Consider the following 13,259-nt stretch of genomic DNA (forward strand, 5'->3'; position numbering starts at 1 on the left):
TAATTATATAAGCCTTGAGGTATTTTATTTAAATGGCTTTTTAAAAATACACTAAATAATAAAATAAAATTATATCAAGATCAGTTTATTTCTCATTAAATCTTCCCTATGCTCTCTAACCATGGCAGTAAATTTGAAGCTCCCAATGTCTGATCACTCAGAGAGTCTATTTTTCAAAGTCATCAACTCATCCCAATACCTCATAAGCCTCATTTTTAAAGTTAGAGCTAGTTAACATAATTTGATAAAACTTTATTGTTGTGGGAACAAAAGAGAGACACAACTCAGAGCAGGTTTTTTTTCTATTATTTCCAGCAGTAAAGTTTCTGTCATCTATATTACTCATGGCCATAAATTCCAGATATTCCCACCCCATTATAACCAATATTCCAGGCACCAAGACAATTCCCATAAATGCTCAATTTGCTGGTGAAAAGCATGAGAAGCAACAAAAGGAAGAAGATCTGGTCCGTAAGATCCCATGCAACATTTTAAAGCACTGGGCTATGGTGGAATGGAGAGAGTTGCTTGTCTGCTTGTGCTCACTTTTTTTTCTTCCTTTAAAAATTTCAACAGGTCCCTTTTCATTCCATATCAGAACAGAAACCACCATTACAACTGCATGTATTCAGTCTCCAAGCCAACCAACCTAAATGTGGTGTGCTCACATACGGAAGAAAGCATACACAGAAGCACATCAGCATACCCTTCACAGCATTTCACCGAGTCTAGCTTGGGTGCACAAAGTACCTGTATTTTAGCATACAAATATTCTTCTCATATCCATAAACTGAAATTCTCTTCAGGTACAAATCAGTAAATGAAATTTTTAATATCTAAATCAAATGCTAAAAGCTTGATCCACCCCATCCTTAATATTTCTATAACATTTAGATTTCAATATCCCCTCCAAAATACAGGCAGATGGTTTAGTATTTAGGTTTTTTCCAGGAGCAGAAAAAACATCCAGGACAGTACTTCCTGATGCTATTTCTCTTACGTTTTCAGCACCTCACATTTACCTGGTCATTCACATCACTGAAGTCCCATGAATAGAGTGCTTTACTGCCTAGACTTGTCATGAACATTCAGTTGGCTTGAAAACCATTTCTGAAGCGCAACTAGAGACAACGTCAGGACCTTGTAACCAGTTGCATGAACCATTTTAAGCAATGACTGGTTAAGTGTTCTTGCCTTTGATTAAGTGTTGCTGGGCTTTAAAAGCATGGAAGACATGAGTCTGATTATACTGAAGACATGCCAGGGTGCTGCCAAGTGCTTTATGTTTTGAATTTCAGTGGATTCACAGGTACCTCTCATGCACCAAATCATAGTTGACCACCTGTCTCAGCACTCCAGGGCAAAACCATGTGGCAACCACCCCACTTGAACATTACAACATTACATTGCCCACTACAGGTGAAAATGATCCAAATCAACTGATTTCACCAAATAAGACAACAAAAAAGCAGATTCTGAATCCAGCTGATTCAGAATTACAGCCATGCAGTAAGGATAAGACTTGCTTTGACCTGGATTTGAAAGACCTTGCCCTCCACTTTTGGACACCTCCTTCTAGTAGCCCAGTTCCACTGGGCCTTTGTAAACCCTCCTGTTCCAGTCTGCGGATCACCAGGATGCAAGAACAGCGATAGCTGAGAGGTACGGAAGATTGCTAACGCCACTCAATCTACCCTCACTAAACAAATAAAGCTCTTGAGGCAGATTTTTTAGTCTCTCCAACAAAAAAACAAGGTTCAGAAGCCAAGCGCCAGCACTAATTTTACCCTTAAAGAAACACACAGCATGATGGAGTCCTGCCTACACCAGGATCTCAAATGAGTGGCAGTTCATTGTTAATATCACTAATGTTTGCCCATCACCCCACCCCTTCCCCCCTAGCTCAAAATTAAATCTAACAACCTGAAGACAATTCAACTTAATTGCAACTGCATCATCTTCTGCCGGATCCGACTGCCAATCCCTGCCATCTGAATGTGCAGTTGCTAGGGCAACGGGTGTGAAGAGCATGCTTTTGTGTTGCCACATGCATCTTTGGGAGCTGTGCCAACATCTGAGCTCCCACAGCTGGGATAGATTTAACGCCTTCCTCCCCAGGAGCAGCCTGTCCTTACTTCCAGTGCAGGGGCTACGGCAGCCAGCCCCTTGGCAAGCAGCTACTTCTCCTCTGCAGATCGACACCTGCATGAGAATGACAGATGGCTGCAGCCAAGCTCAGTATAATCAAGCACTGAGGATGCTGTAACACTTTATCAAATAAAACGTTCAGCAGTGCTAGACTTCATTTGCAGGAGGTTATGGGGTACACAGTTCATCGTGCATATAGCTAATGAGGAAAGAAAAGATCGTGTACCATCATTTAAAAATAAATTTTCTTCTGGTCGCTTCCCGTCTGCCTGTTGTTGTCCCCTTACCGCCCCCCCCCGCCAACAGAAGGTTGCATCTTATCTAGAGGACTACACGGTCTTCTCTCCGGCTACACAATTTTAACCTAGAAAATATGCATGATTAATGTGTACAGAAACCTTCCCATCAACCTCTCGGATTATCTTCCAGGGAAGACTGCTTCCCAGAGCTTAGTTCCTAATTCCTTTCCTATTTCTTTAAGATGAAGGGTGTAAACCTAGGTCAGAGCCTACTTTGCCTATGATCTTTTATACCTCTTTTGAGTCTGCAAGGCTTATGCGCTTCTATAAAAATTTTGGTGCACTCCAACCCTTCCCTTTATATATGCACACATGTATGTTTAGCAAAGAAACATCTGACTTAATCTTTTCCATATCTGAGAACAAGCTGGAGCTCAAGATCACAAGCCAAATCTGCATTTAATGGCAAGTAAAACTATTTGTAACAATGGCAAATAGCCTCCCTGCTACTGCACTCATATGTTATCACAGCTAATTACTGCATACAAAAGTGCCTGTTAAAATGATAAATAGTGTAATCTAGGAAGTCCTATAATCCTCTAGGAGCCCCATACAGCACCAGTAATGGAGTGCAATGTCTGAAAGTCACCCACTGAAGGTTGCAGTTGGTACCTCAGACTCACTGGGTCTGTCTGTGGAGGACAACATCCATGGTGGTATGATCTAGGATGCGAGAGACATAAAAGGAAAAAGAAGCCAGTTAAGATTTATTTCATGTTAGTACAAGGCCAAGTCTTTCACGGTCCTTTTCTCCTACAAACACATTCCAGAGAAGCACAACAAATAAGCAAAGCTGCAAGACATTGGTGTGTGGCTCACACAACCTACAACCTGAAACCACCATTGCATTCCCATCAATGCCTCCACATGTCTGAGGCACACAAAAGGATTCGTGAGCTCCCTCAAAGCTCAGCAGAGGCTCACCACCACACTTTGAAACACACTTCCTCACCTTTCGGCTTCAGGCACATTCCACAAATGCCAGTATTTCAAATACAAACACAAATGTCACAGCACACAGGGCTTTGCAACTTGTGTTCATCGGATCTGCACTTCAACAAGAGTCAATAACCACCACGAACAGAGAAACGCGGACAATTCTGGGCATAGACAGGGAAACAAAACCCAAAACTTCAGCTGTTTCAGGACATGCCAGCAGCCTGTGCAGAATAAGTCATACTTTCACAGAAGAACAATAATCAGATCCTGCAAAGCTTCAGGGCGAGGAGGGGGGGTGGGGAGGGACCTCTATTCTGATTAAGCAAGAGCACTGGTGTTGCCCCATATTTTTAACTGGAAAGAAGAGGCTGAAGGGAGAAAAAAAGCATGTTCAGATCTGAAAAAATGATCACTAAATCAAGAGCTACGCTCCAGAAGGGAGCTGGGGGTGTGGGGAGGGAATCTGGCAAACTAGAGAAGTGTCACTATTTGCAGGGGCTGTTACAGTCAAATCAGTTTGTCACTCAGAAGGCAGCAATGCAACTACACTGTACTGCTAAGAGTTCACATCACTTTGTCATGCCAGTTTATGGCATTCCCCTTTAATCTCCACTCCCCTCCAGCTCTGGATTGTCCCCAGGCCCCATCCTGGCAGATATCCCAGGGTGCAACGAGCTGTCACTCCGCTCCGTGCCCCGAAACTGTTCTTGCAGCGCGCTGTCGGGCGACTGCTCAAATCCAGATGCAGTCCCAGAATACCTCCCTCTCCGGTGCCTCTCCTGCATGCATTACTGGACTCTGACGCCTCCCAAACATGAGCAGATGTCTCTGGTCTTGTTCACAGTCAAACTGGAAAACAGGGTTAAACTGCAGCAATGCAGTTACAGAAGAGACAGAGGAACCAAACGATGAAGCCATGCATTATCTCTGAGGGGCATTTAACCCAGGTGTGCTTACACCTGACAGCCAAGTCTTTCATGGCACTCATTCCACAAAATTTTTGAGGACTGGGATACTGTTAAACGTTCTGGAGGACTGCTTACTGTGACCACAAATTGTGTCACCGAGAACATATGTGGAATAAAGGACATTAATGCAAAACACATAAAGCTAACCCAGACTAAGTGCCCAGGCAGGCATGCTCCGAGCCTCCTCTGCCTTCCAAAGGAGGGCAAAATCTTCTAAGACAGGTATAGAGGTGGGGAGGTTTCCAAGGTTCAAATCAGCACTTGCAAATACAAAGATGTTTTAGCTCCTGAGATGACTGATCATTTTCCGCCAGTTAGAAGCAAACAAAAGCTGGTGCCACCTTCAAGAAACACATGCAGGCGCAGAAGTTGGAGTCCCCGAGTTCTCTGGCACCTCAGTCCCTCACACTGCCCTGGGTAAGTCACCAACCTGCTCATCCCACACTCCCCAATTTGGGAACTGGGGAAACCCTTGTTCTGTTTATTCCCATTGCTGCGTTATTCCAGAACACAGTGCCTTATTTCCTGATCCTTTTCACTTGCATGGCGATAACCACCCCTAAAAGGAAAATCGGTGAGAAGAGTGGAGAATTGGGCCCATGGCATGCAGTGTTTCTAGGAACACAGGGCAGGCAGTGGGCTATGAGCATGCAATTCTCCATTTTCAGTCAGATATATGACCTTTGGCACCAGTGAGTTAACGGGGATTTAATCAAACACAGCAGCAGTCCCTCCTGTGGCCTGGGACACAAAGAGGGGTTTCTTGGGAAGCAGTTCAGCAGTACTGTCACACAGTGCCTTTCTGTGCTATCTTACTGAAAAGAACCAGCTCTGTCTTTCCAGAACATAAGGGTACAATCCTTTCATAACAAGAAGATGCAGATGAAAGCAAAACCAGGGCTTATAAAACAAAGGGTCAAGCAGGGAAACCAGGAAAGCAGATGATAAGACTCTCATTCTGTAGGATCAGACTATTATTTTCATTTATGAATAACTAAAGAACATTGCTTATCTCTGAAACAAGCTTATCCACTCTTTCTCCACATGGATGCCTGCTCTGTTTGGGTGATCACTGCTATTTGTTTAACGCTGACAAAGATGACCTTGGGATTTAACACTTTTTGCAAGGTCAGTGCTCAGTGAAAAAAATGAGACAAACCTGAGGTTTAGTTAAAAATAAGACAGACAAAATATCCTTTCAGCAAAGCAACTGTCGTTCTCAGGTATTTTCACTAGAGCTGCTTGCTGCTAGAAGCCGATGCTGACCAGGACCACCACACAGAGGCAGTGTTTGCCCTCAGTAAGGGGTTAACCAGGACAGGTGGCCGAGGACATCCCAGGGCCAGCAGAGACAGCAGGGGGGCAAGAGGCTTCTCCTACCTCTTGGCAGGAGACAGCTGTCCCCAGCCCCGCTTCAGCCGGGCAGAGGGGATGGAAACTCCAGGGAAATCACAGGAAAAGAGCAGGATGGGCTTTGACGCCAATTACCAACGGGCAGAAAAAACGTCCACCACTGTGGGGAATTCTTTCTTCCTCTTTTTCTAACAAACCAGCAGCTTTTCCCCACAGAAAATTTCAGGTGTTGTGTGTCTTACATTATTGCTTTTGATCAAAATGGTGGGGGGCTAGTTCTAAAAAGGAGAGTCCCTCAGCTCTGCATTAGGTTCTAAAAGCGCTTCTTGAAAATGGCTGTCCAAAATCAGCCATTTATAAATCCTTGCTCACAGACAGAGCCCTTCTGTCTGAGGACAGTTCTGATCAGCCCCTGCATGACTTCCCCCACAACAGGCAGAGACGCTGTCCCTCTGCGATGGTGTGGAGCAAACATAGGGAAGGACATACCTCGATTCTGACGTGATGCGAGGCGGTCAAGTGCAGGTGCTGCAATAGGAAGGTGGGGATATGCTGACCCCGCTCTCCCTCAGCGGCAGCCTGGAGCAGCACAGCAGCAGTGGGAGCACCTCCCTGCGTGGCGTCAGGGGCAAAGGAGGGAATAAGCTGTACCTCATAAAGACACGTTACAGCAAGGAGGCTTCCTGCACGCTGAAGGGCTCTGGAAGATGCTGCACCTTTGAAACGGTCATGCTCAGCTGTTATTATTTTACAGGTGGACAGAGGAACTGAGAGATTAGCAGAGCCCAACGTTCTGAAACACCAGCAAAGGATTCATGTTGTTGGCATCAACACCTGAATTCAGCCTCTGAACTTCTGGTCGGCAGAGGCCAGGCACTTGTGGGGTGCGATTCATCTCAGCCTGAAGCCAACGTCTCAGGTATGTCAGTTGAATCACACCCTGAATACACCCATTCCTCTCCACTGCCTGTAGTGGGAGCTGGTGGTGACTGCCCCATATCAGACATCCATTACGAGCATCTAACCTTTGGGCAAGTCCTGCCCAAAGCGCCCATAAACTGCCTTGGGCTGAGCAACCAAAGGGCTGGCCAGGACAGGCCCTCCCTCCCCTGCGGCTACAGCAGGCCAGAAGGGCAGGGGGAGAGACACCGACTGCCGGGGAAATCACAGCCAGCAGTCTGACACCAGTGTCATCTGTCAACAATTTTGTCAGAAAATGTCACTCTGACAAATACGATTTTTTTCTATGAAATCAAGTCCAACATTTCCAGATTTTTTTTCCCAGAAGTGAAAAACAATTTGGCATTTTTATACTATTTTTACTTTTCGTAACCCATCACTGGTGTGGAGAGTGTCACAAAGGAAGGTGATATAGAAACAAAGCAAAATAAGGTTGAAGCTCATTTTCAGGCAAATCTTCTGGCACATTCAGACTTTTCTTTTTCCTGCTTAAAATAAAATATGGAATTTCGGAGTGCTACAACTCGCCAATTTCAGCCAGCTCTATCAGATACCCCAGGTGGGGTCAGACCTTTGAGTTAATTTACTACCCAGCACTGAAATACAGCATTATCAGCAAACATGCACCTAAGCTCCTGTGTACAGCCAGAACCCGCTAGCCTGGCCTGCCAACTGCATACCATGCCCACTGCACCCAAAGAAACCCAGACCCAGTACTGCACATAAGCAGTGCTCAGTGCTCTTATTTGTTGGATGATCTTTCTGTAACAACATTTCTCCTTGGAAAGCGATGCCATCCTAGGGAGACGGCACGGTAATTACACAGTGCCTTTTGTGTTCGCCAGTTTCTTAATACTGGGGTGCCACAGAAGTAACACTACCCTGTCTTTGTTCTCTTTCCCAAAGAGACTTTAAAAGTACAAAACAAGTGATTAATGTCAGATTGTTAATGACCTATCGCTGTGAGTCTGACTGGAATGAGCAAACAGAACATACTTAACATTGCAGGTGCAGATCCAAGGACAAAAACAAAGTGGAAGAAACACTTTACCCCTCCTCCTCTTTTTTCTCTCTCACTTATACTCCTTTTTCCATTAGAGCAGAATAAACCCCTTTTGACTACACAGATACTCTTCCTAAGCATTTGCTCTGTAGGGCCACCACCAACCATTTAGGGTAACTGAAAAACGCATGAGCATATTTGTGAGCTGAAATGAAAATACCGACTTTCACCTCCCCTCAGAAAAGCTTTAGATTCACAGATCCCAAATGTACTTCTTTGGACACCCGCATCAGCAACTGCAGCGGCATCCCCCAGCTCTGTGCGTGCTGGGCAGCACTCCCCAGCTGCTCAGACAGATACACAGGCTTTCTAAGTCAAAAAGCTGCTTGCTCGTACTAGTATACAAGTACCAGCATGCGGACAGGCTATCCGTTGCCTACGTAGATAGTGGGAGGACAGGAAACAGGGCATCACCATTTAGTTCCTTCACATTCAAGATGCTGTACAAATATCTGGGGGTGGCTGGGGGAGACACAGCTGTAGTTTCTGTGTGAGTTGGTGAGGCAAGACAACTAAGGGGCCTGCTCAGAATCTGTCTCAGTAGATGACAGTTCTGGCCTTCACCTTACGCTCATATTGCAAGGCCATTTCCTTCTCCAAAAAAGAAGACACTCGGGAGAGCCCATCACTCCAAAAGGACAATAAAGCATTCAGCCAGTTAACTTAGAGTACAATATAGTTCTGTATGGCAGAGCAAGGATAACCCATGAGCAAACATTGAGAAGTAGATCCTCACCTCTGCTCTGCTGCACAGAGACAAGCCCCTCTCCCTCAAGATGTTTTAACGGGCTCACCATGCGAACAAAGGCAGCTTCCACCACCTCCTAGGCATCAACTCCCTCTCCCACCCAAGAAGGGCAAGACTGGGATACTCTAGCTATTCTCCTCAAAACTGTAGGAGTAGCCCCACATGGGCCCCAAGAGCTGCTCTATCTTGGAGCGAGGAAGGAGAGCAAGGAAAGCACAGCTTTAGAATAGTGCACAGAATCACAGAATGATTGCAGTTGAAAGGGACCTGTGGAGGTCATCTAGTCCCATGCCCCTACATCATCATCCAGACCATTAACAAAGATGATGTACAGGACTGGACTCAGTACTGACCCCTGGGGTACAATGCTAGTTACTGGCCTTCAACTGGACTTTGTACCACTGATCACCACCTTGAATGAACACACACACAAAAGAATGGACTAAAATGGCATCCTTGTCTAGAGTCTAGCTCTTGCTTCACCTCTCTTCGGAAGCACAAGGGCTTTCTCTGACCTTGCTGTGACTGGCTGCATGGTATTTCCCCTTTTAGGAGGGGATGAAAGACTCCAATAAACAGGAAAGCACTACAGAAATAAACTCAAAGACTTTGGAATGCCTACATTTTTTTCCAAATTCATTCTCCCATTTCTTCAGTTTCATGTCTTACTTGGAAAAATAAAGTCAGAAGCAGGAAAGCAACCCTTGCTCTGCTCACTAAAATTTCAGTATTGTAGCTCCTGTGAGAAATGAACACCACCAGGAAAAAAAAAAACAAACAAAACCAAAAAACAAACAACAAAAAACAGTCTAATGCCATCCTGCCAAATACAGCATAGCCTTGGTCAGCCTCATCTGTTACCCCCATCACAGAAGACAGGGAATAGTACCAGCTGCACATGAAGTAGATCACATTGTCATTGGCATAATTTTTCCCTAAGAAAACACACCCAAGTTTGTGCTTCCAGAAGATTAACCCTAATCCCAAAAGTGGACATGGGTGAAGTAAAGGACAAATTCATCACGCTTAAAGGTAAAACCACTGTGTGCATCTGGCTAGAGGCTTCCACTGTCCCCTTCGCTTGTCAGAGTATGAGAGCAGATTACACTTTCTGATGGAAAGCCACATTGTCAAAGCTGGGAATGATTTTGTGTTCTTCTGAAGTATTTGCTTATGGCTGTAAACTACTTTATAAATACAAGATATGTGAAGCATAAAACCTCAGAGCAAACCAATTAACAGATCCCAAATATAAATAACAGTTTAAAACGTCTAGTACATTAGTCACGATTAGAAGCGAATAACATACTTGTTTTCCTGTTAAGATGCTAGTAGAAGTGGCAAATAGACATAGGCATTATTGCTTGTGTATAGACAATAGCTGTTCATTTTGAATATGAAATCACTGGTGTGTAATTGAGGTTTTATAGAAGTCAAAGGCAAAATGCACAGTAACTTCAGCATAGCCATGCAGAGACCAGAGACGATATCAGTCAATAAAGGAAAACTCTCCATTCTCTCTGGGTGAAACTTGCTGCTAAGACTTCACCAGAACCTCTCTGAAACAAAGCCAAGGAAGAGGCTATCGAGTTCACTACAGAACAAAGGTTTGCTTAGACACCTCTTGGGAACTCACCTTCTCTCCTCTGCATCAGCTACACATCTGTGTAGTTGAGTATTCCCTGGGAGTAGCTTGTGAGCATCCTGCCTTATATTGCAGGAGTCATTCAAAGCTCTTAAAACCCATACGTAGCTGGGCTTTGTAGTTCCAGTATAGTTAATACAAAAGGTAACTTGGCAGCCAACTACACACACATGGTTTCCTCTTATGTTTCGCACTATGTAGAAAGCAAACAAACCGATTCTAGAAGCGCAAGTTAGTTCCCCATGGAACAGAAATGAATCCATTTGCTTTGACCAGAAAGTGGGTATGTGCTGATAATGAGGGCTCTCAATTCATTCCATCGGTGCCAGTTAGAAATATCCAAGCATTTTTTTAGGGTAACAAGACCACTTCATCAATAGTGCCTTGCTGTTTGCTGCCTCAGATAGACCCCCTTCTGTGCAGACCGTGGCTCTTCCCTTTCCTACTCTCTCCTCCAAGAAAAAATACAAATAATGTGTTTATACATATAAATGAACTAGCCAGCTGAGATTGGAGAAACCTCCCCTTGCTACTGTGAGATTTCCTTCCCCCATACATTTTAATAAGGCACAAGTTACTCTGAAAACATGCAGAGAGCTATATTAATGAACAATAATCCTACATTATTATTTGAATTGTTTCCAGTATTCCAAGCAGGAAGACGCTATCTATTCAGTTAATAAAATCTACTTTTCTATAATGTTTTTTGCAATGGTTATATCTAGCAGAGAGAGAGAGAGACAGACAGACAACTTGCGGGGGGCGGGGGGGTGTGCTAGATTGGATAGCTAAAGCTCAGATTGTATATTGCAATTACTGTGAGTACACACCAGGCCCTCAGAAGTGACATTGGTATTCTTAAGTAAAGTGGTATTCTTAATTAAATAGAGGGCCGATTTAAACATCACTATGGCTGGAGTCACCTCACACTGCTGCTTGTTCTCAGAGAGCCATCAACAGTAAAAAGCATGATTATGCTGCACAGAATGCTTCCTTTTGGTCTTTTTACAGTAAGGCATGACTTTCATTTTGGATAGCAGTGTGACACAGAGGGGCTGCTCTCTGAATCACAGAGTGACAGGAAATGAACGGAAAAAGGGAGGGAGAACATATTCACGTAACTGTGTTTTAGCACAGAGAAGACAGTAAGTGTGGAACAACACAAAGAGCTCCTCCTCACAAGGAGAGCATCAATTACCTTTGGGCGCTTCCATTCAACTTTCTTTGGTGGCGCTGATTGATAGAAAAGGGACTCATCTGAAGCTGGAAACTCGGGATCTTCAAAGAGCCGTCTCTGCTGGATACACTGCCCTTTCAGCTCGTGGTACTTCTGATCTCTGAAGAGTTGCACTGATGAAGACATATCTTGCTCTCTAGATAAGATGAATATTGGCTTGTGTAAATTATGAAGGATCTTTAAAGTCCATAGATGATACCTCTCATTGGTCTTTAACAACAGAGCACATAACTTGTTCTAAACAAGATTAATTACTGATTTCTGTTAAAAAAAAAAAATCAGACTATAAATTAGATTATGTTAAGTAGTAGACCAGAAAACCATAAAAACCAAGATGATCTTACATATTACGATGGTGTTTTTGGCTAAACAGAACTCATATCAGGAAAGACATTAGAGAGTCCAGACAAGGCACAAAACCAGCGTTTTGCTTTGTCTGATTGGAAAAGCAACAGAGTGGGGCTTGGCTCTCAGTTTGCACCACGTGTGAACGGCTGGACCATCTTCCATCCTACATTCTTCTTCTGGCCACTAAAACTCTAATTATCTACTCCAACTCTTATGCCTAAAGAAAGCCAAAACCAGATTTTCACAGTTCTCCATCTTAATTTAAAGTGACAATACTTTGGCTGGTATTATTGCCTTTGAACTTTATGTTATATTTCAGGGAACTGAATTCCCAGAAGCAGCAAATATTTGCAAATAGTTGATGAGAATTAAAAAAAAAAAAAAAAACAAACCAAAAACAAAAAACCAAAACGCCCTCACAACAACAACAAAAAACCCAAACCACTTGCTCTCAGGCCTTAGTTCCCAGAATTGCGACTATCTAACCTTGAAAGATTACAGTCACAGCCACAGAGCTCAAATAAATTGCTTAAAAACATTCTACAAATCAGAAATCAACTACAGAAATCATTCAGGATGGTTTGAAGTCTGGGGGACATGAGGGGTGCTATCTCTATTTCAAGAGAGGGAGTGGAGAGAGTATCTGAACTTACTCTGTTTGGAACGCTCCTGGGTGTCAATTCCTCTCCTCTTCCTTCCCACCACGGGTTAGAGATGTATCTCCCCTTCCTTGAGTTATCTACACCAATAAAAACAAATGCAGGTTGACCTGATGTCAGATCACAAGAATTAAACAACATGCACGCAATGGAGCATGGCATCACATTGTCCTAGCACCCTACTTGCTGTGTCCTGTTGCAGCGATCTCTGCTCATGCGTCTTGAGCCACTTGCAGCACGAACTGGATGAGATTCCACAACTTTGCAGAAGACTAAACCAAGCTAAGCACAAGCCTTTCCAGGCATGCAAGCGAGCACAATGGGAGAAATACAAAAGAGTAATGAGGAACACTTGGAAATGTCAAATTTATCATGGTCTTTGTTCTTCTAAGTGAAAGCTACTGTGGCCAAAAATGGATGGTTTTAATGCCCTCCCTCCCTGTCTCCCCCCCTCCTCCTTACTCCTCTCCTCCCCACCCCAAAATAAATTAGATGGTCCTTCAAGAATGAGAAATGCTGCTCTAACGCCTTCACTCCAGGGAATGAGGGGAGTATTCAGGAGTGCTCTTCTACCTTGTTGCCATTCTTGGACCCATTCCACAGCCTCCTAACCACAGAGTAATCTACCCATAAGTGTAAGTACCACCTGATTTCTACCAGCAGAATCTTACACAGCAAAGTGACAAAGAACCAGTTTATTCTTGATATTTCAACCAGCCAAATCTTCAAATGCCAGCTCATTCTCCATCCTTTCTCAGGGCAAAAATCCAGGAATAAATTTTGCATACATCAGGACTGTTAACAACTTTGAGTCAAATCCCGATGCTGCTGGAATCAATGGAAAAATTCCTATACCTTCAGCCAGGCCAAGGCTCCCCCTTCCGGAACCGGG

The 13,259-nt window shown here is 44.0% G+C and overlaps 1 protein-coding gene across 1 annotated transcript in view; it reads right to left on the bottom strand.

Annotated features, from left to right (window-relative positions):
* Positions 1–12,403, bottom strand: part of CAPN6 (calpain 6) — a 57,777-nt gene extending 45,374 nt beyond the window's left edge. The window contains exons 1-2 of the mRNA XM_082322875.1: positions 12,362–12,403; positions 11,322–11,496 (exon numbers count right to left, since the gene is read on the bottom strand). Coding sequence (XP_082179001.1) covers positions 11,322–11,486 — 165 coding nt within the window. The 5' untranslated portion in view covers positions 11,487–11,496; positions 12,362–12,403. The remainder of the gene's footprint in view (positions 1–11,321; positions 11,497–12,361) is intronic.
* Positions 12,404–13,259: the final 856 nt, after the last annotated feature.

This window comes from Platalea leucorodia (assembly GCF_965183815.1).
Source record: "Platalea leucorodia genome assembly, chromosome: 10".
NCBI lineage: Eukaryota > Metazoa > Chordata > Aves > Pelecaniformes > Threskiornithidae > Platalea > Platalea leucorodia.